Source organism: Conger conger, chromosome 10, assembly GCF_963514075.1.
Source record: "Conger conger chromosome 10, fConCon1.1, whole genome shotgun sequence".
Classification (NCBI taxonomy): Eukaryota; Metazoa; Chordata; class Actinopteri; order Anguilliformes; family Congridae; genus Conger; species Conger conger.
Window position 1 is genome coordinate 14,841,898 of NC_083769.1, and position 23,685 is coordinate 14,865,582.

The 23,685-nt window shown below is 42.8% G+C and overlaps 2 protein-coding genes across 3 annotated transcripts in view; both read right to left on the reverse strand.

Moving 5' to 3' along the window:
• LOC133138117 (E3 ubiquitin/ISG15 ligase TRIM25-like) overlaps positions 1–23,685 on the reverse strand; it is a 76,326-nt gene that overhangs the window by 18,688 nt on the left and 33,953 nt on the right. The window lies entirely within an intron of this gene.
• Positions 4,860–5,437, reverse strand: LOC133138131 (stonustoxin subunit beta-like; the record flags this gene model as incomplete). The annotated part of the gene is made up of 1 exon (XM_061256623.1): positions 4,860–5,437. A coding segment is annotated over one exon (525 nt), but the record flags the coding sequence as incomplete, so codon positions are not given.

The window sequence follows — 23,685 nt, forward strand, 5'->3', positions numbered from 1 at the left end:
GTAGTCCGCTTGTCCGCCCTCCTTAGGGGATTCTGTTTGAATTTAGAGCGGGATAGGTTAGCCGGTTTTACAACAGGAGAGATACGCTCACGTGAGGCTCCGAGTTAAGTTTCGGTCGCGGGGTTTCTCCCGGAATTCCACCCCGTTTTCCTCGTGGTGGCTCGTTCGGCTTTAGGCTGCACTCTTTAGTCAAGCACGGGCTGCACAGCTCTCCGCCTCCGTCGTCAGCCCCGCTCTGTTCTCCAGCCCGGCTTTTTGTAGCGTGCTGCTCTCCTCTCTCATTCAGCTCAGCTGTGCCTGTTTACTTAAAATTAGTTAGGGATTTGCATTCCGCACGCGCCTCGCCCCGGTGGTGCTGGCCGTGGTGCTGACTCTTCCTCCCGGCTCTCTCCAAGGTGCGGCTCTATTTAAAACGGACATAGGGACATATTCGCCGTAAATTACTTTACCCAGCTCCTGACGTCGGCGTCCTCGCCATTCCACTCCAGTGGGGTATCGATCCCTGATCGGGCCACCACAACACATACATACACACACACAGCGTGAGCAGAACAAGCTAAATCATCTGAGCACACACACTTTGCAAAACAGTCACCACATAGTTGTTTTCTTGCTTCTGATTGGCTTTTACACGCAGCGTGATTGTCTTACACCTTCTCATCCATATCTCAGAAACTCTCAACCCCCCCTTAACATTTTACTTTAAGAAAACATTCTTTCCAGTGTTTTAAGGAGAAACAGAAATAATGCAATTCAGTGCAGTGCACTTCAATGCTGGGAATATATAAAAAATAATACAATACAGTGCAAATATCATACTTCAGTGTACTTCTTCAGTGTTGTGTTCGTGCAAATTAGTACAGATACTGATACATAGAATAAAAAAATATAATCATACTGATTCATAAGGTAAACATAGAATATCATACTGATTCAGATAACATAAGATAATCATACTGAGTAATAAGGTAAACATGGAATAACTAGGAATAACTCGGGAAAATATTCTATAATTCCCCCCCGCTGCTCCTCCTGGCTACTGTGTTTCTACCTTTCATTCACTGATTCCACCACTTAAAGTCCTTCTGATTGTTCATTACCTACATACTCCATCACATTTAACTGTGAAAGAGCTGCTGTAATGATCTGGAACAAATGACAAGCTTTCATGAAATACTGAACAAAAAACTGAGAAACTATTTGAGAGAAAATCATGTATGGCTCATGGTGAATAAACGTACAGAAGATTGTACGGCGTGAATGAGTTTGGGTTTGATTTGCAAGTGCTGTTCCTGAATTCTGGGTTGCAGGGTGAAACCACAGATTTGAAAGACATCCTGCATGGCTTCTGTCCTCTACATCCTAACTCCAGAAGGTTTCTGGTTGGGAAAGTGAGTTTGGGGCTCTGGTGACAGAAGGGAAAGTAGGGTGCTGTCCACCAGGTGGCTTGTAGTCTTGCTGTGGCCAAATAGCAGGTTATGAGGGCTACAAGAGGCCTGGCCTTTTCAGGAGAGGGAGAGTGGGGTTTTGGAGCACTTCTGTGGACACTGTAGCAGGGCTGCTGATGATTACAATTGTTCTTTTCCTTTTCTCCATTTTCAGCCCACTTGTGAAGATTAGAGGTTGCCAGATTCTTAATACTGCCGTTATGTTTATTCATAGGACTTTTGGAGAGGTTATGTACTGGCTCATGCTTTCTGGTAATAGTCGATTTACCTGGGGGTCTGTGTTACCCATGTGTTGCAAAAGCATCCCCCCCCCTCTCTCTCTATCTTTCTCTCTCTCTATCTCTCTCAAATTCAAATTCAAATTTGCTTTATTGGCAGGAAAGGAAAAAGTAACAATGTTGCCAAAGCAATACAATAAATATAATAAACATTGACAAATAATCAGTAAATAAATTATAATATGTGAATATAAACAAAGTTAGAATATAATAATATAGAATGATTGAATCTAAAGAGTAAAATGACAGTTATATATAACAATGAATTAGTAACATACAAAGTAATATACAGTATACATTTATTCCTGCTGATATTTTGGACAGGACAGCAGAAAATGTGTCTCTGTCTCCACCTCCTGCAAATCACAATGGTTCCACAGTCTTTGTTCTCTTGGCTTTTTTATTGTCAGGGCCGCATGTTTTTCTTTGCTTCAGGGTTTTGATTTCATCCTCTATTTCAGTTCTGTTAATACAGATGTCTTGTGGATTTTGATGAGATTTTATTGTTTTTTCCAAATCGTGGTTCCAAATTGGTTCTGATCTGGTGCTGAGTCATTTTGATTTCCTCATACATATTTTCAAAGTCATTTTTCCAAATTGTGCCATTTTGAATAGCTGGTCCTGGCTTATGATCATCAAACTTTTTGTGTAGATCCCAAAATGTGTCTGTATCAACAGCGTCTTCAATTTGACATATTTTGGCTTCAATATGTTTTTCTTTTTTACCGTGCAAGAGCTGTTTATATACTTTTAGAGCATTTTAATAATTAGGGCAAAGCTCTTGGTTGCATGGATCTCTGTTTTTTGTTTGAAAGAGTACGCAAACAATTTCTTGATGCTCTGCATTCCTGATCAAAGCAAACCTGCCTTTGTGTTCTTTAGATTCATTCTCATTTTGAAAGGAGGAATATCTGCCAATGAGGGCAAAGTATTGAGAATCTCATTAAAATCTCTGCTAGCCAGGTTCACATCTTCAAAGGCAGATGTGTAAGTTAAGTAATGTTTAGATTTTTGGGTTTTCCAAATTTAGTTTTAATGTCTGAATATTGGCTTCACTCCATTCTATGGGGGCTTTAGAGGACAGATCTTCTCTGCGGGTGAACTGCTCAGCAGCTTCTCTGTCCTGTCCAGGTAAAGTACAGTCTGACAATTATCAGATATAGGGAGCTGTGGTTTAACCAGGAATGCCCTGATGAAGCTGGGGTCTAGGTCAGTGATGACATAATCCACCACACTTTGTCCTAAATGTGAACAATATGTAAACCTTCCCAGGGAGTCTCCCCTAGTCCGGCCATTCACTATAAACAGACCTAGACTTTTACAGAGCTGCAGAACCTGTTTCCCACTCTTGTTGACCACACTGTCATTGTTTTGTCTGGTCGTTGTATTTGGTGACGGGTTAAGAGGAGTGTAACTAAATATGTGTGTGTTTCCATTGGAGTTAATAAAATCAACCTCTTTTCCTGTTCTGGCATTTAAATCTCCACATATCAGCACATATCCCAGTGAGTGAAAATGAACAGTTTCTCTCTGTAAATCAGAGAAACAGTCCTCTTTGTAATGGGGTGGATCTCTTGGTGGCATTTATAAAGCACAGAGGAAGACTGGTTTAGATTGTAAAATAGAATCTATTCTGAGCCAGATATAGGAGTTGCCTTTTTACTGGCTTTACTGCCCTCTTTTTTCCTTTAACTGCCTCCTCTCTCTCTCTCTCTCACTCTCTCTCCCTATCTCCCTCTCTCCCTTCCATTTTCTCTCCCTTCCCTCTCCCCTCCCTCTCCTCTCCCTCCCTCTCCCTCCTTCTCTCCCTCTCCCCTCCCTCCCTCCCTCCCTCTCCCCTCCCTCCACCCCCTCCCTCCCTCCCTCCCTCTCCCCTCCCTCCACCCCCTCCCTCTCTCTCCCCTCCCTCCCTCCCTCTCCCCCTCCCTCCCTCCCTCCCCTCCCCTCCTCCCCTCTCCTCCCTCCGTCCCTCCCCTCTCCTCCCCTCCCCTCTCCCTCTCTCTCCCCCATCCCTCTCTCCCCCTCCCTCTCCCTCTCTCCCTCTCTCCCCTCCCCCCCTCCCTCTCCCCCCCTCTCCTCCCTCCCTCCCTCTCTCTCCCCTCCCCCCCTCCCTACCTCCCCTCCCCCCCTCTCCTCCCTCCCTCCCTCTCTCTCTCTCCCCTTCCTCCCTCCCTCTCCCCTCCCCCCCTCTCCTCTCCCCTCCCCTCCCTCCCCTCCCTCTCCCTCTCTCCCCTCCCCCCCCCCCCTCTCCCCCCTCTCCTCCCTCCCTACCTCCCTCCCTCTCCCTCTCTCAATCTCCAGCAATTATAAAAGAATAAATAAAGAATTCAGGATGGAGTTATTCATTGTATTAAAATTTTAATTCAGAATTTTAATTAATTTCCCCTCCCCTCCCTCTTTCTCAAGATTCAAATTAGCTTTATTTGCCTGACAAGTGAATTGTGTATTAAAGCATTGACAATAACAACATTACAGTCAAAACAACAACAACCCCCCCCAGCATAACACACATAGTAAACAACAACAACCCTTCCCCATATATGTATATATCTTTCTTTCTCCTCTCGATCCCCCTCTCCCTTTCTCTCTATCCCTCCTCTCTATCCCCCCTCCCCATCTCTCACTCTGTCTCCTTCTCTCCCTCTCCCCATCTCTCCTTCTCTCAAATTCAAATTCAAATGGCTTTATTGGCATCAGCCCAACATTTCCCACACGATGTACAGAACAGAACCCATAAGACCTGGTTACCATGGTGTGGAGGCCCGATCGGGGACAAGGCGGAGAAGGGGGACTTCTGAGGGAAAGGAGCGGATTGGACGGCCCAGGCACTGATAACGGCGGACCAACGCGGTCACGTGAATTCCACATTTCTGTTATTTTTTATTCCACATTTCTGCTATTTTTTATTCCACATTTCTGTTATTTTTTATTCCACATTTCTGTTATTTTTTATTCCACATTTCTGCTATTTACATTTTTTCTTTTTTTCTTTTCTTTCCGGTGTTCCTAATTTTTTGGCCGCTTAATTTTATTCCTGTTTTTGAATACATTTTTTTCTGGACTATTGAGACGTGCCCTGAAGGCACTTATAAAAAAAATCTATATAATTTTTGGTTCACCTATTTTACTCTCTCTCAGTATTTTCTGGATGTTTCCCTCTCTTTGATCTTCCCTTCACTCTCTGCCTCATCTCAGATCACACAGTTTTACAGAGGATCCATAATAAACCCTAAACCCAGGATAGAGGGGCTGAGTGAATGTGGTCTGGACTCTGTGCAGGAGGGTCATTGTGTCAGAGACGCTGTAGAAGGACAGAGTTCCTGCCCTGTGATCCAGGTACACTCCTATTCTGGAGGAGGAGGGAACAGGGATTTTAGTGTCAACATTATTGTGCCAGAAAGAGTAACTGGAGGGAGTGCAGAACAAACTACATCCCATTCCACAGTCATAACCCCGCCCTTTCCTGCTGATCTCTTTATATGACACTGCTATAGAAACCCAATCCACACTCCACTCAGCCTCCCAGTAACAGCGTCCAGACACACCCTCTCTGCACAACACTTGGGGCCAGCGCTCAAATCTCTCTGGATGATCAGGATATGACTGGATCTCTCTCACACAGGTCACCTCTCTGTTCCCCTCAGACAGACGGAGCTTTCTGTGCGCTGTGTTGGGGTCCAGTGTGAGCTGACAGCCATCTGATGGAGGAGAAGAGAGGAGAGCTCCACTCACATATTTTACACATCATACATATTTTACACATCTTTCATATTTTATGTGTTTAAATCTCATATTTTCTTTATTGTTCTCATTTTTAAGATGATTAAAGCTTTTTAAACTTGCTTGTGTCTTCAGAAAGTTACTTTTCACTTATTTTTACCCTTGTATTGGATTTTCAACCTCTCCCCTCCCCTCCTCTCCCTCCTCCCTCCCTCCCCCTCTCCCCTCCTCTTCCTCCCTCTCCCCTCCTCTCCCTCCCTCCCTCTCCTCCTCTTCCTCCCTCCCCCCTCCCCCTCCCCTTCCTCTCTCCCTCTCCCCCTCTCCCCTCCCTCCCTCCCTCCCCCACTCTCGCCCTCCCTCCCTCCCTCTCTCTCTCCCCCTCTCTCCCTCTCCCCCTCCACCCCTCCCCCCCTCCCCTTCCTCTCTCCCCTCCCTCTCTCTCTCCCTCCCCCTTTCCCTCCCTCTGTCTCTCCCCTCCTCTCCCTACCTCCCTTCCTCCCCCTCTGTCCCTCTCCCCTTCCTCCCTCTCCCTCCCCCTCCCTCTCTCCCCTCCCTCCCTCCCCCTCTCCTAATCTCTCCCTCCCTTTCTCTCCTCTCCCCTCCCTCCCTCGCCCCCTCCCCCTCCCTCCCTCTCTCCCTCCCTCTCCTCCTCTTCCTCCCTCCCCTCTCTCCCCTTCCTCTCTCCCTCCCCCTTTCCCTCCCTCCCTCTCCCCTCCTCTCCCTCCCTCTCCTCCTCTTCCTCCCTCCCCCCCTCCACCTCCCTCCCTCCCTCTCCCTCTCCCCTTCCTCCCTCCCTCTCCCCTTCCTCTCTCCCTCCCCCTTTCCCTCCCTCCCTCTCTCCCTCCCTCTCCTCCTCTTCCTCCCTCCCCTCTCTCCCTCCCTCCCCCCTCTCCCCTTCCTCCCTCCCTCTCCCCTTCCTCTCTCCCTCCCCCTTTCCCTCCCTCCCTCTCCCCTCCTCTCCCTCCCTCTCTTCCTCTTCCTCCCTCCCCCCCTCCCTCCCTCCCTCTCCTCCTCTCCCCTCTCTCCCTCCCTCTCTTCCTCTTCCTCCCTCCCCCTTTCCCTCCCTCTCCTCCTCTTCCTCCCTCCCCTCTCTCCCTCCCTCCCCCCTCTCCCCTTCCTCTCTCCCTCCCCCTTTCCCTCCCTCCCTCTCCCCTCCTCTCCCTCCCTCTCCTCCTCTTCCTCCCTCCCCCCGTCCCCCTCCCTCTCTCTCTCCCCTCCCCTTTCCCTCCCTCCCTCTCTCCCCTCCCCTTTCCCTCCCTCCCTCTCTCCCCTCCTCTCGCTCCCTCCCTCCCTCCCTCTCCCTCCCTCCCTCCCTCTCCTCCTCTTCCTCCCTCCCCCCCTCCGTCTCCCTCTCCCTCTCCCCTCCCCTTTCCCTCCCTCCCTCTCTCCCCTCCTCTCGCTCCCTCCCTCCCTCCCTCTCCCCTTCCTCCCTCCATCCGGACTTCATTCATGATTTTGACTTTTTGTCGGGGATCTTGCTTAAATATGACCAGATTTTAATTTTAGGTGATTTTAATGTCCATGTGTGCTGTGAATCAAGACCTTTAACCAGGGAATTTCTGCACTTAATTGATTCTTTTAATCTCATCCAATCTGTATCTGGCCCGACACATGAAAAGGGACACACATTGGATCTTGTCTTATCATTTGGTCTATCTGCTTCTGTAAATGAAATCTGTACAACAGCATGTATCTCAGACCATTTACCAGTCCTGTTTACATCTTCTATCCCATGCTCGGGAATCAAATCACGCGCCTCCGCACGCCGTTTGCGCTCGATCAACCAGTCGACCGCATCACAGTTCTCTGATATTTTCAGCGTCTCCTCGATTTGTGCGCTGGATGCAAACTGTGCTCTCAGTGCTGAGGAGCTTATCTCCATGTTTGATTTTACATGTTCTGAAATACTGGATTCTGTTGCTCCTTTTAGGCTTAGACGCACCAAAGCACTTTCAGAGCTGTGGCTTAATGATTCCACTCGTTCTCTCAGGCACGCTTGCAGGCGCGCTGAGAGAAAGTGGAAAAAGGATAAACTCTATGTCTCTCTAGAAATCCTGCGTAGTTGCCTATCAGACTACCAGAGAGCTGTTAAAACTGCCAAAACAGAGTATATATCTACCTTAGTCACCCACACTCTGTGAAAATGTTCAAAAATTTTTCATTGAGAAGGTCTCTACTCTTAGGCTAGCCCACACGAGTGTTAACACATTGAGTGTTACCATTGACCCTGCTCCATCTCTGTGCTCTGCCATTTTTGACCAGTTTGAGCCCATATCCCTCCCTTCGCTCTCAGATATTATTAAGCATCTGCGGCCTACATATTGCCCCTCAGACAGCATCCCCTCTCGTCTTCTCAAAGAAGTTTTTGATTCAGTTGGTGCTAGCGTATTATTGCTAATCAATACCTGTCTCAGTTCAGGATGTGTCCCAGCTGCATTCAAACATGCTGTAGTGCAACCACTGCTCCAAAAGAAAAATCTTGACCCCTCGGTTCTCTCTAACTTTAGATCTCCAAGTTACCTTTTTTGTCTAAAGTATTGGAGAAAGCAGTTTTTATTCAGTTACAATCATTTTTAGATAAAAATGACATCTGTGAAAAGTTTCAGTCTGGTTTTAAACCTCGGCACAGTACTGAAACTGCCCTTTTACAAGTTTTTAATGATCTGATTATAATACGACTCTGGTGAGCCTGCTATCCTGGTGCTCTTAGACTTGACAGCGGCATTTGACACAGTGAATCATGAGATTCTTTTATCTCGCCTTGAACACTGTGTGGGTATTGAGGGGGCTGCCTTGGAGTGGTTTCGGTCATACCTATTGGACAGGAGTTTCTCTGTCCATGTGGGAGATTACTCCTCAGATACAGCCCCACTCACTTGTGGAGTCCCTCAGGGCTCTATTCTAGGTCCTATTTTATTTTCTTTATTTATGCTGCCCCTGGGGTCAATTTTCAGGAAGCATAACCTTTCTTTCCATTGCTATGCTGATGATGTACAGATTTACTTACCTGTAAAATCTCAATGCAAGAAGTCACTGCAGCTTTTACTTGCATGTCTTAAAGACACAAAACTGGATGGATGCTAACTTCCTGCATTTAAATTAAAATAAGACAGAGGTCATTATGTTTGGACATCCAGCTCAATTAGAAGACATTGTTGGTGCTTTGGGCCCCCTGGCCCCCAAAAATGTTCCTGCTGCGAAAAGCCTTGGTTTCACCTTTGACAGTGCCTTTAAACTTGAGAAGCAAATTAGTGCTGTTGTCAAAGTTGCCTTTTTTCAGTTAAGACAAATAGCCAAGGTCAAGGCCTATCTTTCTCAAAAGGATTTGGAAAGAGTGGTCCATGCTTTTATAACATCTCGGCTGGACTACTGCAATTCTCAATATACAGGCTTAGACCAGTCCTCTCTCTGCCACCTGCAGCTAGTGCAGAACGCTGCTGCCCGCCTTCTGACTGGCAAAAAGAAACAGGAGCATATTACACCAGCACTGTCATCCCTACATTGGCCTCCTGTCCGTTACAGGATCAATTTTAAAATTTTATTATTTGTTTTTAAGGCAATGAATGGTCTAGCACCTACGTACTTGTCTGAACTCCTCAATATGTATACCCCAACTAGATCACTTAGATCATGCAATCAGCAACTTTTGGATATCCCTATGTCGAGCTGAGCTAGGAGGGGTGACCGGGCCTTTGAGGTAGCTGGCCCCAAGTTGTGGAACAGCCTACCGCCACATATTAAATCGATGGGAAATACTTTTCTCAATTCTGCGACATCTCGTTTTCTTACGAAATGCGAAAAACCGACCGATTTTTGCCCATAGGAATGAATGAGAATTCGTAAAAAAAAATCTCACAAATTTATCAAACCCACCCCTCTTTGGAGCCACACCACTTCGTCATACTTTGTCGCAGAAACGTGATTAAAGGTTTAAACGGGTCACAAGACTTTGAACTGTGTTGGTCTAAAGACACTTTTTGATATCTTCTACGGTTTTTACAAAATCACAGTTTATGTTTTATGAAATTTTTGAGATTTTCAGATTTTATAACGGGTGTGTATTGCGTGGCTTTAGAGTGCGGTGACATCACCCACTCTAGCATTCAGCCCTTCTAAATTTTATCAAAAATATTCAAGACATTCTCATCTTACTCCCACAGCTTCTACTCTACAACAACAATTTGTACATCTAAATGTAGAGAAACGTGTCCTCTCTCATTCAATGTTACTTCCATTTTTTAATAAATCGCCCAAAAGTGCAGAGAGTGCCGGATCCAGCTCATTGATTCCAATGTTATCCAATGCGTCAACTGCCGCATAAAGTAGACACATCTCATAGATCGGAATCGCCATTGAAGTCTTGGGTCCCTCAAAATACAAAATTAAATAAATAAATAAATAAATTAGATCTGACTTATACTTTTGAAGATACATGGATTTGTTCGGCACCAGCGCCAGTTAGCTTCACCACGAGCATTCAGGCCGTAAGCAGTTAAACATTTACACAAAGTTGTACACACAAACTGCCGCTACTCCTTATGAAGATATGACCTATAGTTTTGGAAAGAGAAGCGTTTAAACCCGAGCATGTCAGAAAAAAAAGTTAGTTCCTAGATCTCTAACAGACAGAGACTCTCACACACAGAACATGCACGAGCCCCTCTCTCTCTTTCTCTCTCTCTGGATACGAATCACCAGAGACACACGCGGGCGTGCTGGTTGCCTTAGCAGGCACATAGCAGGCTGTGACATGCTTGTATGTTCAGGCGAGGCTAGCCGAGGCTAGCCCTAGCTTCGACCACAACATAAATATGAAGTCTAAAACTGACACAAATAAGCACAATACATGTAGTATCACTCGTTTTAACCGCAGCATTCACAGCCTGTGACCGGAATAGAACCGGAAGTAGCCGAAGCTAGCGCTAGCCTTGGCTAGCTTCCCATGTTATCTGAGTGGTAAACTGCAGAGTAAAATAAATAAAATATGGCGATTTTTAAACTGCCACAACTCCTGCATTCTAAATCCTACCGACACATCTCAAAGATCGATCTCGCCACTGAAGTCTCGGTTCACTGAAAATGATTTTTTTTTAAATGTGAGTTATAGTTTTCAAGATACAGCGATTTGTTTGACGTTAGCTTCGGTGCTAGCTTTCGTTAGCTTCGTTGCGCTAGCTCGCGTTAGCTTCGTTGCGCTAGTTAACATTAGCTTCGGCGCTAGCTAGCTTAACTAACTAACTGACGGTCTGACTAACTGATTAACTAAGTGACTTACTAACTGACTAACTAACTAGCTAGCTGACTGGCTAACTAGTTAGCTGACTGGCTAACTAACTAACTAGCTGACTGGCTAACTAGCTAGCTGACTGGCTAACTAATTAACTAGCTAGTTAGCTGACTTACTGACAGACTAACTAGCTAGCTAGCTGACTGGCTAACTAGTTAGCTGACTGACTAACTAACTAACTAGCTGACTGGCTAACTAATTAGCTGACTGGCTAACTAACTAACTAGCTAGTTAGCTGACTGACTAACTAACTAATTAGCTGACTGGCTAACTAACTAACTAGTTAGCTGACTGGCTGACTAACTAACTAGCTAGCTGACTGGCTAACTAACTAACTAGTTAGCTGACTTACTGACTGACTAACTAGCTAGCTAGCTGACTGGCTAACTAGTTAGCTGACTGACTAACTAACTAACTAGCTGACTGGCTAACTAGTTAGCTGACTGGCTAACTAACTAGCTAGTTAGCTGACTGACTAACTAACTAGCTAGCTGACTGACTCCATCCTGTCCACATTATATGAAAATACCGAGGTTTTTAACTGTTTTATTTCTATGTCCATGTCTTAATGGTTGTGCTAACTGTAACAGGAGGGTGGGTGTGGTTGAGCAACCCATACTTAGCCAGACAACGCCACCTTGGGAATTGTACCCTTATACTGCCCAGACCACCCTAGCAACCACCCAGAACACCCTAGCAACCGCCCAGAACACCTTAGCAACCGCCCAGAACACCCTAGCAACTGCCCAGAACATGTGTATAGATGAGGATGTCTATTTTTGTGAGGACCAAATTTTGCTTTAGATCCGTGTGTGTGTGTGTGTGTGTGTGTGTGTGTGTGGCCTATGAACTTATCATAAGGGCAAATACACACACACACACAAGTGTATAGATGAGGTTCTCCATTTTTGTGAGGACCAAATTGTGGGTTACATCTGTGTTTGTGTGAGGGATGGGCACCAGCAGCAGCACACTTTAAATTTCCCTGGAATTTTTTCTAGTTATTATTATTATCTTCAAGCACTTGTTGCTGTTCCTACAGTTGTGCATGTCATTGTTCCCCACTGCTGCGCGTGAGATCTATTAGTTAATTAAGTCCTGAAATTGTAGGAGAAAATTCACAGAACAAGAGATCTCCCTCCTAATCATGATAATCAATCACAAGTCAAAATCAGACTCAACCCTAGTGAGTAGTGAGCAAGCTGGTTCCTCTGAGGCTCTCGATGATTTATGCTAGGGGTGTATCAATAAGTGTATCTGTGTGTGTGTATATATATATATATATATATATATCAGTGGAGGCTGGTGACTTCCAGAATTGAGGAGGCCATTTTTTTCCGCTTGCTCACTTCACTCGCGATGGAATGTTCCCTGTTCTCTTATCTGTCTTTGTGCTGGCCAAAGGCATACTATTTGGAGTGTAAGCTACAGTCAGAAAGTTCTGGCTGATGAAATTCATTGTGCAGAGCTTAGCCTTGTGCCTTCCTGAAGAAATGACATTGCTGTAAGTCTATGAGCCTGCCTGATAATTAAGCTGAGAAATGACATTTGGATGTAATATAAATGCCAAGTGAACATGTGTAAAAGGCAGGAATTTTAATGATGTAGTTAAAAACAATTTTGTTTAGCTTACATTTTTCATTCTTCTACAGCTTCAACATGTAATCACCAATTTAATCAAGTTTAGCATATAAAAAAGATAAGATAACACTTTCTTTATCATATGTAGTTTTATTCAATATATTTAATATAAAATATGTAAAAATATGGTTCCAGTTGGCTTTATCTAACGTTAACGTTATCCACTAGAGGGCAGCACTCTATTCGTATTTAGAGTGAATTTCCTCACAGAGCAACAATTCGGTAATTTGATATGGAAGATTATTAAATTGACTTGTAATAAAACGAAATGGACTACATTAAAAATAAAACTGTTCAATAAATCCCAAATGGTGTCTAACATGACCTATTGAATGTCATTCTCACTCCCTAGTATCTGGAATCTGCATATCTCCAGCCCAAGATCTCAAATTGCGCTAGAATCTCGCCGACTTCCGAGGTAGTTTTAAGCAAAAGTGTTTGGCCAAATGAGCTATAAACTCCAGGGATGATAGCCAGGGGTGTTCTCTAAATTTCCACAAGTTGATAGGACACTCGTAGCCACTATGGCGAGTGTTTGTTTGACTGAAGTGACTAGCGAATTCTCAAAATGGCTTCTGTGTTGAATAGGAAAGGAAAGGATAGTTGATTCCAAATGAACCAGTAGCATGTGATTGGACGAACAAAATGTCAATCTTTCAGCCCTGGACACAATGCATGGTGAGGCCAGGCCTCCGTTGCCCACCCATTTTCAGTGATCTGGCCAATCACATATTGGCATGAAAAAAAATGCATTACATTGACTTCTATGAGAATCTAATTTCCTAGGGGAGGCCTGGCCTGGCCTGGCCTCCCTTAATACAAACTGATAGGGAAATCTGGCCTGTTGCTTTACAATTGCAATATTGGGTTTTAGCCATGGGAAAATTTAGATTTATGAACAAAACTAAAATAATATGAATATAAAAAATAAAAAATATGTTTTTTAAATAAATAAATAAAATAAATATATTTATTGTTTTTTTTTAAATCTCTCTCTTCCCTCAAATTATTGGGGAGGCCAGGCCTCCTCCACCTCTATGGAGGAGCCTCCACTGATATATATATATATATATATATATATCAGGGTTATTAGTGCAAGTGCATGATGATCACCGGTGTTTTGGTGCCGCTCCGGCAGCGAATATCACACGGGTACTGCATTAGCCATTGTGGTTGAAAATAGTACTTTTTCTTCTTCACTGGCTCAGTCGCTCTCTCCCTACCTGCACTCTTACTACCTGTACCTTCATCATTAGTGCACGTGTACGTAGCGGCGCTGAAGACAAAAGGCGCGAAACAAACAAACAATCAAAAAAAATGAAGCGGTCCATTACAGATTATTTTAAAAAACAAAGTGAGGAGAGAGAGAAGGAGGCTGGTGGAGAGGGAGAGCCAACAATATGTCCCGAATCAGACATGACTGAAGATGAGAGTGCAGGCAGCAGGGAGAAGAGTGCAGGTGGAAGCAGGGAGCGACTGATGAAAAAAAAGTATTGCTTTCGAACACAATGGCTAACGCAGTACCCGTGGTTGCGGTACGAACGGGTGAATTTAGATTCAGATTTCCTTTATTGACATTGGAATACCACAAAATTCAGAGTTCAGTGTGGTGATGGCCTTGGGATAAAAACTGTTCATTAATCTTGTGGGTCCAAAACATTCAATGTTTGGCAGTGTTCAGTTCACGTATGAATGCTGCAGCTAATAAGTTATGCTGTGGGAGGACAACCGAAAAATTTATTTCCGGAAATCAACATGAATATTATGATTATTATCTTAGTTTAACCTTAAATTAACGTGTGCTGGACAATAATTCTGCTTAGGTTGAATTTTAATGTGACAAAATTACTGTTTTTGTGGCTTTTAAGCGCTCATTTTACCAGCATTCCATCAATGTTAAATGCTGGACCCCGACGGCACCGAAAAACAGGCAGATTTCACTGCCATTCCATTCTTTACGTATATGGAGCTCGAAAATGGTGATGCAACAATAGCTTTAGCTGGTTTACTTCACGCGCTCATACGTGGCAGTTGGTGGCAGTTCGAACTGTCAAAAGTGTGACTGGAGCCAGGTCAATCTCTACATTCTAAAGCTGGGCCAATGACGAATAAAGCTTCTAAAAAGTTTTTTTTTTTTAAGTTTGTTCAAAATGGATGTAATGCATATTTTTGAATCTGGAACAATGTGTCTAAACAAGTCTCACTTCAAAATGTTTAAATAATTTTTTTAACTGTATTTTTAACTTCACCGTCCAAGAAATGTCAGGTGGCGCAACCAAATATTTGTCAATATATTTTCCCACTATTTATTTTAAGTAAAACTTTGAGATTGTTTGAGATGCCAAAACATGAAAAAAATAAAATTATTTGAATGTACTCAATATGTATTAAATATGTACTAAATATGTTTTATAGAAGGACGTGATATATGTCATGAATTTATCTAATTATTTTACAAGGAAATAATGCACTCGGACACAGAAATTTGCACGTCATGTCATTGACCCAGCTCCACTTTGCCCTCCCTACTGTTATGCTAAGCAAAGCTGTTATGCTTTGCTTTTATGTTTGTTATGTTTTGTTATGTTCAGTTATGTTCAGATTAAAATATTTTGCAAATAACAAGTCTGGAGTCACTGTCAATCTTTACATCAATGCAAAACTAGGGTATGCAACTATTCATCAAGGTCATTGATTAATACCATGCTGTACAAAGAAAAAAGGTGCGACCAAATCATATGCTGGTGCGACCAACTGGGAAAGTTGGTAGCACCAGTGCTACCAGTGGAAAAGTTAGTCTGTATATGTATATATATATACATATACAGCCTGTAATCAATATATATATCATCATTTTTTTGCGATTGCGAAGAGACATTTCATGAAACAATTCAACCTTTTCTCAAAACTATTAACACAATCCCACGCCATACTCAAATTATCGTCTAAAAAAACATATACTCTTCCATAAAAATTAAACTTTGCCTTCATATGGCACAAACAAGCCATCAAAAACACAGACAATGTGTTTTCCGGTGGCGCCATTTTGTAGAAGGCATGTGAAAACAACTAGCTCTCATGAAACCTAGTTAAAAATAGCTTAACAAAACAACATAACGGCAAAAAGTCAGTCAAACCGTTGAAAACTTGATAAAGAAACTTAATAAGAAGAGATGGGCAGAAAGAAGCAGCCTAGCACTGCAGAAAACGAAGGCTCAGGCGAGGCGCATGGAACGCCGCCAGGGTCAATGCATGGAGGCGAAAATGACTCTGTTATACTGGCGGAGCTACGCAAGCTAAGAGAAGAGCATACAGACGCGGCTAATGCTAACAAAAAGGCACTGGAAAGACTAGAGACAAATATGAAGGAACTTGTGGGAAGAACAGCCTTGTTGGAGCAACAAACTAAAAATGGAAGAGAGGTTGGGAGACACGGAAGACAGGACAGTGCGACTGGAAAGAACGGTCGCCTTCCTACTTCACCAAGAGGCAAAGTTACTTGCGAAATGTGACGACCTAGAATCAAGGGCAAGGCATAACAACATACGGATGCATGGCTTCCCGGAGGGTTCCGAGAAAAACGACACCATAGGATTTGTGAGTGAGTTTATTTGTTCATCTCTGCTCTATTGAGAGAGCACGCCGCTCACTAGTTGCCAAACCAAAGGAGGAAGCTGCCCCCCCGAGAGCGATCATCGTCCGTTTCCTAGACGATAGAGTGAAAGACCAGGTAATCCAACAAGCATGGAAACACAAGACTACATACGAGGGACAGACCATCTACTTCAATCAAGACTACACGACAGAGATTCAAAAGAAGAGGAAACAGGTGCGGGACGTCATAAAAAAATTAAAGGAGAAGAACGTGAAAGCACAGTCCCCATACCCTGCACAGCTGAAAGTGTTTCTGGAATCAGGAACTAAGACCTTTACTACACTAATCGAGGCTGTACCAATGCTGAAGGACATGGGGATTCACATCGAGGACGATGAGACGGAGAGACTACAGAGGGTGATGATGCAAGGCAGCTGGATCACGGTGACAGGACGGAGTGAGAAGAGGAAGCAGCCACACATTACAGAGGCGGACTTGCATGCCCTCATCGAGTGAACTCTAACGTGAACACCAGTAGGCTATGGTAAGGACTAGAATTATGAGCCTAACAAAAATGCATAGCCTACTGAGTATAAGTGAAGCTAGTTAAATATATCACTACATATTGAAATTACTTGAAACATATTGGTTCAATTGAGCTAAATCGCTACTCAGATGGAGTATGAAGTAACTTTAGAGGATCGAGAAGTTACAGATGCACACAGTGCTATTTCCCCAGGGAGGATTCGCCACATCTCTCTGGAGACCGGACCTTTGGGAGTCCTATTATTTTTTTATTGTATGTTTGTTTTGAAGGAGATGTTTATTATTTTTTGTATTTTTTATTGTGAGATGGTTACTACAGCTGATTTGGTGTATACAAGGTGTACATATATTTTGGTTCCTATGAGGTGTGCAATGGATGGGTTTCAATTTAAAGTCAAATTAATAGATTAAATATTGTGTCATATAATGTTCATGGTTTAAATCATCCCATTAAGAGGAAGAAAATACTGAGCCAACTGAAGAAATTACAATGCTCAATTGCCTTACTACAAGAAACACATTTGGTTGAATATAAAAAATATAAAAAATAAAAAATTGAAAAGGGAATGGGTAGACCAAGTATTCCACGCATCATATGGCAAGAGAAGGGGTGTTGCTATATTAATAAATAAATCTTTACCATTTTCTACAGAGAAAGTGATAAAAGATAATATGGGAAGATATGTTATGGTTATCGGCTCGATAGGGGATATGACTATCTCTACTAAATATTTATGCCCCAAATGAGGAGAATGAGACATTCTTTAAAGACAAATGTAACTGCCAGTAATGGAAAAGGGATGATATTAATGGGTGGGGATTTCAAGCAGATCAGCAGAAGATTTGATCAAAATGACACAGCCGATTTCATTACAGGAAATATCGGATGCTATAAAAACTCTTAAAAATAATAAATCCCCTGGTACGGATGGGTTTTCGGGAGAGTTTTATAAATGCTTTGCAGAAGTGGTCACACCAGTACTATTTAAAGTATTCAACTATGCTCTATCATCAAGTAACCCGCCAAATACCTGGTCAGAAGCCATCATCTCAGTCCTGCATAAGGAGGGCAAAGACCCAACCTCATGTGAGGGATATAGACCTATTAGTTTGCTCTGCAATGATCTAAAAATATTAACAAACATATTGGCACAGAGAATGCAGAGATATATCGCTAAATTAATAAACCCAGATCAAACAGGTTTTATTCCTTGTAGACAAGGTGCTAATAATATTAGAAGAACCTTAAATCTTATATCCTGCACTAAAAATAATCCTCAGCCTACCATGATGCTCAGTTTAGATGCACAAAAAGCATTTGACCGTGTAAAATGGAGCTTTCTATACCAGACATTGGAGGCCTTTGGGTTTCACTCAACCTTTATAGACTGGGTGAAAATGCTAAATAAAAACCCCAAATCACGGATCAGAGTTAATGGGTGCTGTTCAGAATTTTTCTACTTCAAAAGAGGAGTTTGACAGGGAGATTGTCTGAGTCCGTTACTATTTGCTGTAAGCATTGAGCCACTGGCTGAGTCGATTAGACAAAACAAAGATATAAAGGGAATAAAGGATGTAGGGGGGGTAGAACAAAAGGTATCTTTGTTCGCGGACGACATCCTAGCTTATTTAAGTGAACCATCATTATCGATACCAAGTCTATTGAACAGTCTGCATGACTATGGAGAAATGTCGGGATACTTGACTAATGAAAGTAAATCAATAGCTATGATGCTTTCAGGGAAATGTCCAGCAGAACTAGAAGGGAAGGTTCATTTTAAATGGACTAATAAAGGGTTTAGGTATCTGGGTATCATCATTACACCGATCACATCACAGTTATTTGATGCAAATTATGCAAAATTGATAACTGAAATAAAGAAGGATTTGGTTAGATGGGAGATTTTACCTCTGACCCTGATGGGGAGAATAGAAACGGTGAGAATGAATCTATTACAAAGACTTTTGTTCTTGTTCCAGTCATTACCTATTATGGTTCCTAGCTCTACTTTCAAATTCAATCCATCCATCCATTATCTGAACCCGCTTATCCTGAACAGGGTCGCAGGGGGGCCGGAGCCTATCCCAGCATACATTGGGCGAAAGGCAGGAATACACCCTGGAAAGGTCGCCAGTCCATCGCAGGGCACACACACCATTCACTCACACACTCACACACTCATACACTCATACACTCACACACTCATACCTATGGGCAATTTAGACTCTCCAATCAGCCTAACCTGCATGTCTTTGGACTGTGGGAGGAAACCGGAGTACCCGGAGGAAACCCACGCAGACACGGGGAGAACATGCAAACTCCACACAGAGAGGCCCCGGCCGACGGGGATTCGAACCCAGGACCTCCTTGCTGTGAGGCGGCAGTGCTACCCACTGCACCATCCGTGCCGCCCATTACTTTCAAATTACTAGATAAAATTATTTCTAAATTTATATGGCAAAAGAGAAAAGCTAGAATTAAATATAAGACAATCCTTTGCCCAAAAGAGAAGGGGGGGTTGAATTTACCTAATTAAAAAAATTACTATTGGGCAGCACAGCTGAGAGCTATAATTATGTGGTTAACTAAAGAGACAGACTCAGTGGGGGTAGAAATGGAACAAAAGTCATGTCCAATGGTACCCTTGGAATCACTCCCATTCCTGAATGAAAAGGCACAAAAGAAACTTAAGATTAGTAATGAATGGATCAGGGGAACAATGAAAATATGGTCAGTGGTACGAAATAAATTAAAATGATCAACTTCTATTTGTAGGGCCACTAAAATAGCAATAAACCCAGATTTTTTACCAACATGAGAAATGGACAAACAAGGGGTTAGTATATATTGCACAAGTATTTAAGGAATACACCATGAAGTCATTTGAAGAACTTACAAAGCAATTTAATCTCCCAGCCCATGATTTTTATAAATTTCTGCAATTAAGACACTACCTTCAGAAACATGATGAATGGGAAAACCTTTGTAAAAAACCATGCAAAATAGAGTTATTATTAATGTCATGTGTAGAGGAAGGGAAAAAAGGGGGATCATATCAAACATCTATAAAGCATTACAACAGGAATCAAATGATAACAATATGGAAGTTAAAGAAAAATGGGAATTGGAAACAAATAGTACAATAATGGATGAAAAATGGGAGGAAACATTCAAAGAAGGTCATAAACTAACTCATAGCCCAACATGGAGGGAATTTGAATGGAAGGTGAAAATGCGGGACTTTAATACTCCATCCATTACTTCAAAATACAGCAACACCTCGGAACTATGTTGGAGGGGCTGTGGACTGGTGGGGCATTTCACACACTTATTTTGGCAATGCCCAAAGCTTCTGGACTTCTGGAAGAATATACAAAAGGAGATTAGGCAGATCTTGGGTATTAAAATAGCCCTAGACCCATTAATTTTCAAACTGGGTATAGCTCCTGACAATATCATGGATAGAAACACAATTTATTTATTGAGAATTTTGCTCTAAATAGCCAAAAAAATTATAACAATATCCTGGCTAAAGCCACAACCCCCCAGCATAACACAATGGAGAGACAGGGTAAAAAAGGTTCTTATCATGGAGGAAATCACAGCCATCTGAAAACGGACAGGTTTGCTGAACGATGGCTACCAATAACACAGGCGATGTCAGACCTTTAGTCACCTCTTCTTCTTTCTTTCTTTTTCTCCTTTTGTTTTCTTTACTATCTCATTGTACTAGCCCAAATCTACTTCATTGTTAGTTGGATTACACTTGTTTTTTTTCCCCTCTTTTTCCTTTTCCACCTTTATTTCTGTCTTGATCTCAGATACAAAGTATGAAAGGTCAATATCTCAGTTATGATATATATATATATTTTTTTTTTAATTTAAATTTAAGGTGGTATGAGATGCATTTCTATCCTCAGACCCCACCCTGCCTTTAAAATATTGTATCTTTGCAATATGAAAAATAGGATGAAGAAATACATTTACAATGGGGCTCAAGAGAAAGGGAGAGTTTTTGTGTAGGTATGTGGGGGAGTGTGTGTGGGTATGTGTATGTGCATGTATGTATGGGTACATGGAGACAGGCGTATGCATGTATGTATATATGTATGTATGTATGTATGTATGTATGTGTAAAACTACCAAGTCATATGTGTATGTAGGTATATGCATGCATGCACATGGGAACGAATGAGTATGTAGGATTTTGTGTATGTGTATATTTTAAAACAAGTGTTAATGTAAACATCTCCTTCTATTCTGTTTTTGTGTATTCTTGTTTATTAAATAAATAAACAAATAGTTCAATACCCCCAACACACCAGTCAGATAAATTCACAGCAATTAATTCTATTTTTATAGCAGTGAGTTAGGATTCATATGCTTATTTTCTGGTTCTCAGATTTTGATCTTTACAATGTTACACTACTCACAAATGAGGAAGTGTGCAAATTTTTATATATTTAATTTGATTGATGCTGAGTGAAAAGTAATGTCCAGTAAACACAACACCATCGAAGGAACAAAAAACTGTAGTCATTTAAAAGAGGAGTAGCATTCAAAAAAAGGAACTCAGTATATACAGTACTACAAACAAAAAGAGTAATTTAGAGAATAGTTCACAATTCACTGGACTCATTGTCAGCTTGACTCCTGTCTTGTCTCTGGGCTGGGTCAGGCCACATAATGTCATCCACATCACACATGATGTTCACTCTTTCAAGGCAGCGTGGGAAATATGTCCTGGTATGCATGATCCTCCCTGGGATGTATTCAAGTGCAGCACCTCCACCCACATCCCCCACAACCTGCACCTCCACACGCCTCCCCCACAGCCTGCACCTCCACACACCTCCTCCACAGCCTGCACCTCCACACACCTCCCCACAACCTGCACCTCCACATGCCTCCCCCACAGCCTGCACCTCCACACGCCTCCCCCACAGCCTGCACCTCCACACGCCTCCCCCACAGTCTGCACCTCCACACGCCTTCAACATGGCCTGCACCTCCACACACCTTCAACATGGTCTGCACCTCCACCTGCACCTCCACAGTCTGGACCTCCACATGCCTCCTCCACAGCCTGCACCTCCACCTGCACCTCCACAGCCTGCACCTCCACACGCCTCCCCCACAGCCTGCACCTCCATACGCCTCCTCCACAGCCTGCACCTCCACACACCTCCTCCATGGTCTGGACGAGAGTTTCCTGCACTTAAGGGCTGTGATCGTACACCCTCCACCGCCATGCAGAGAGAAATTCAAGAGGGTTGAGGAATGAATATGCAGGCAGAAATAACACCAAGATATCTTGCCTGGTCAGTGAGCCAGGCAGGAACCAGAGCAGCAGGATGGAAACTGACGTTCTCCCAAATGACAACATTGTGCGACTACTCTGGCCACCCTGGCTCCCCTTCTTCCTGTTGCTGCATGTTGTTTTCTGTGTTATTTAGGATTACAACCAGGTGTACCATGTTGTTTTCTGTGTTATTTAGGATTACAACCAGGTGTACCATGTTGTTTTCTGTGTTATTTAGGATTACAACCAGGTGTACCATGTTGTTTTCTGTGTTATTTAGGATTACAACCAGGTGTACCATGTTGTTTTCTGTGTTATTTAGGATTACAACCAGGTGTACCATGTTGTTTTCTGTGTTATTTAGGAATGCAACCAGGTGTACCATGTTGTTTTCTGTGTTATTTAGGAATGCAACCAGGTGTACCATGTTGTTTTCTGTGTTATTTAGGAATGCAACCAGGTGTACCATGTTGTTTTCTGTGTTATTTAGGAATGCAACCAGGTGTACCATGTTGTTTTCTGTGTTATTTAGGAATGCAACCAGGTGTACCATGTTGTTTTCTGTGTTATTTAGGAATGCAACCAGGTGTACCATGTTGTTTTCCATGTTATTTAGGAATGCAACCAGGTGTACCATGTTGTTTTCTGTGTTATTTAGGAATGCAACCAGGTGTACCATGTTGTTTTCTGTATTATTTAGGAATGCAACCAGGTGTACCATGTTGTTTTCCATGTTATTTAGGAATGCAACCAGGTGTACCATGTTGTTTTCTGTGTTATTTAGGAATGCAACCAGGTGTACCATGTTGTTTTCTGTGTTATTTAGGAATGCAACCAGGTGTACCATGTTGTTTTCTGTGTTATTTAGGAATGCAACCAGGTGTACCATGTTGTAAGGCAAGGCGGTGGCTGATGGAGGCACATTGGCTCACGTTGCCTCCTAGTTGTTCTGGCACCTCAGCAATGGCATGCTGACCAATTATATTTATTCCACTGCTCCGCCTTTTCATCAGGTTAAACTCAACAAAGACATATTCATGGGGTTCGGCCAGAGCATCAAGCTCAAAAATTCTCTCCAAGAAAAAGGTATATATTGTAAATACAGTAAGGTAGGTAATACAGTAATCTACAGTAGGGCACTTAGGCACCCTAGCTCACTGGGCAGCTTGTTAATTTTGAGAATCCATTGTTCAGAAGCTCACAGACACAAACTGTGGCCCTATTTATTAATCCTGAGATGGTGACTGATTTGTGTTTACATCTGGAGAAAGGTGTGACCTGAGTTTAGGTTGTAAGAGCACAGCATGCAACCACTGATTTGTTTGTAGAGATTTGCAGGAAACATTTGAGCATCTGCAGCATAGGTTAAAACAAGTGAAAAGTGTTTGAGAGATGTGTTGGTCCTCAGTGAGCTGAAGTAATCACTTGGGAGTTTTTGCTGGAGTTAATATGGAGTGGTGCATTTTAAGACAAATTTTAATTGGGATATATGTTTTGCCAAATTTAGATTTGATTGAGTGAAATGCTCTTCTGGCTTTCTGGCTGAGTTATTTTGTCACCAGGTTAAAGCTACCTGAGGACCTGATCTCCGAGCCCAGGTAATTGTGACTGTACTGTGTTTCAACACTTCACCCTCGTAGGTGAACTTGTATTTGTTCCCCTGCTGTCTGGCCTTCTTTTGGAAGATCATCACAGATGTTTTTACCAAGTTAACTTTTCAGGCCCATGTTTCACAATATTGTTGAACAATGTCAATGCTTTGTTGCCGTTCTTGAGCTGTTGATGACATTATGACCAAGTCATCAGCGCAACACTTTACTAACTGTGTGTGACAGGATTTGTATAGAGGAAGGGGCTTTGCATACGT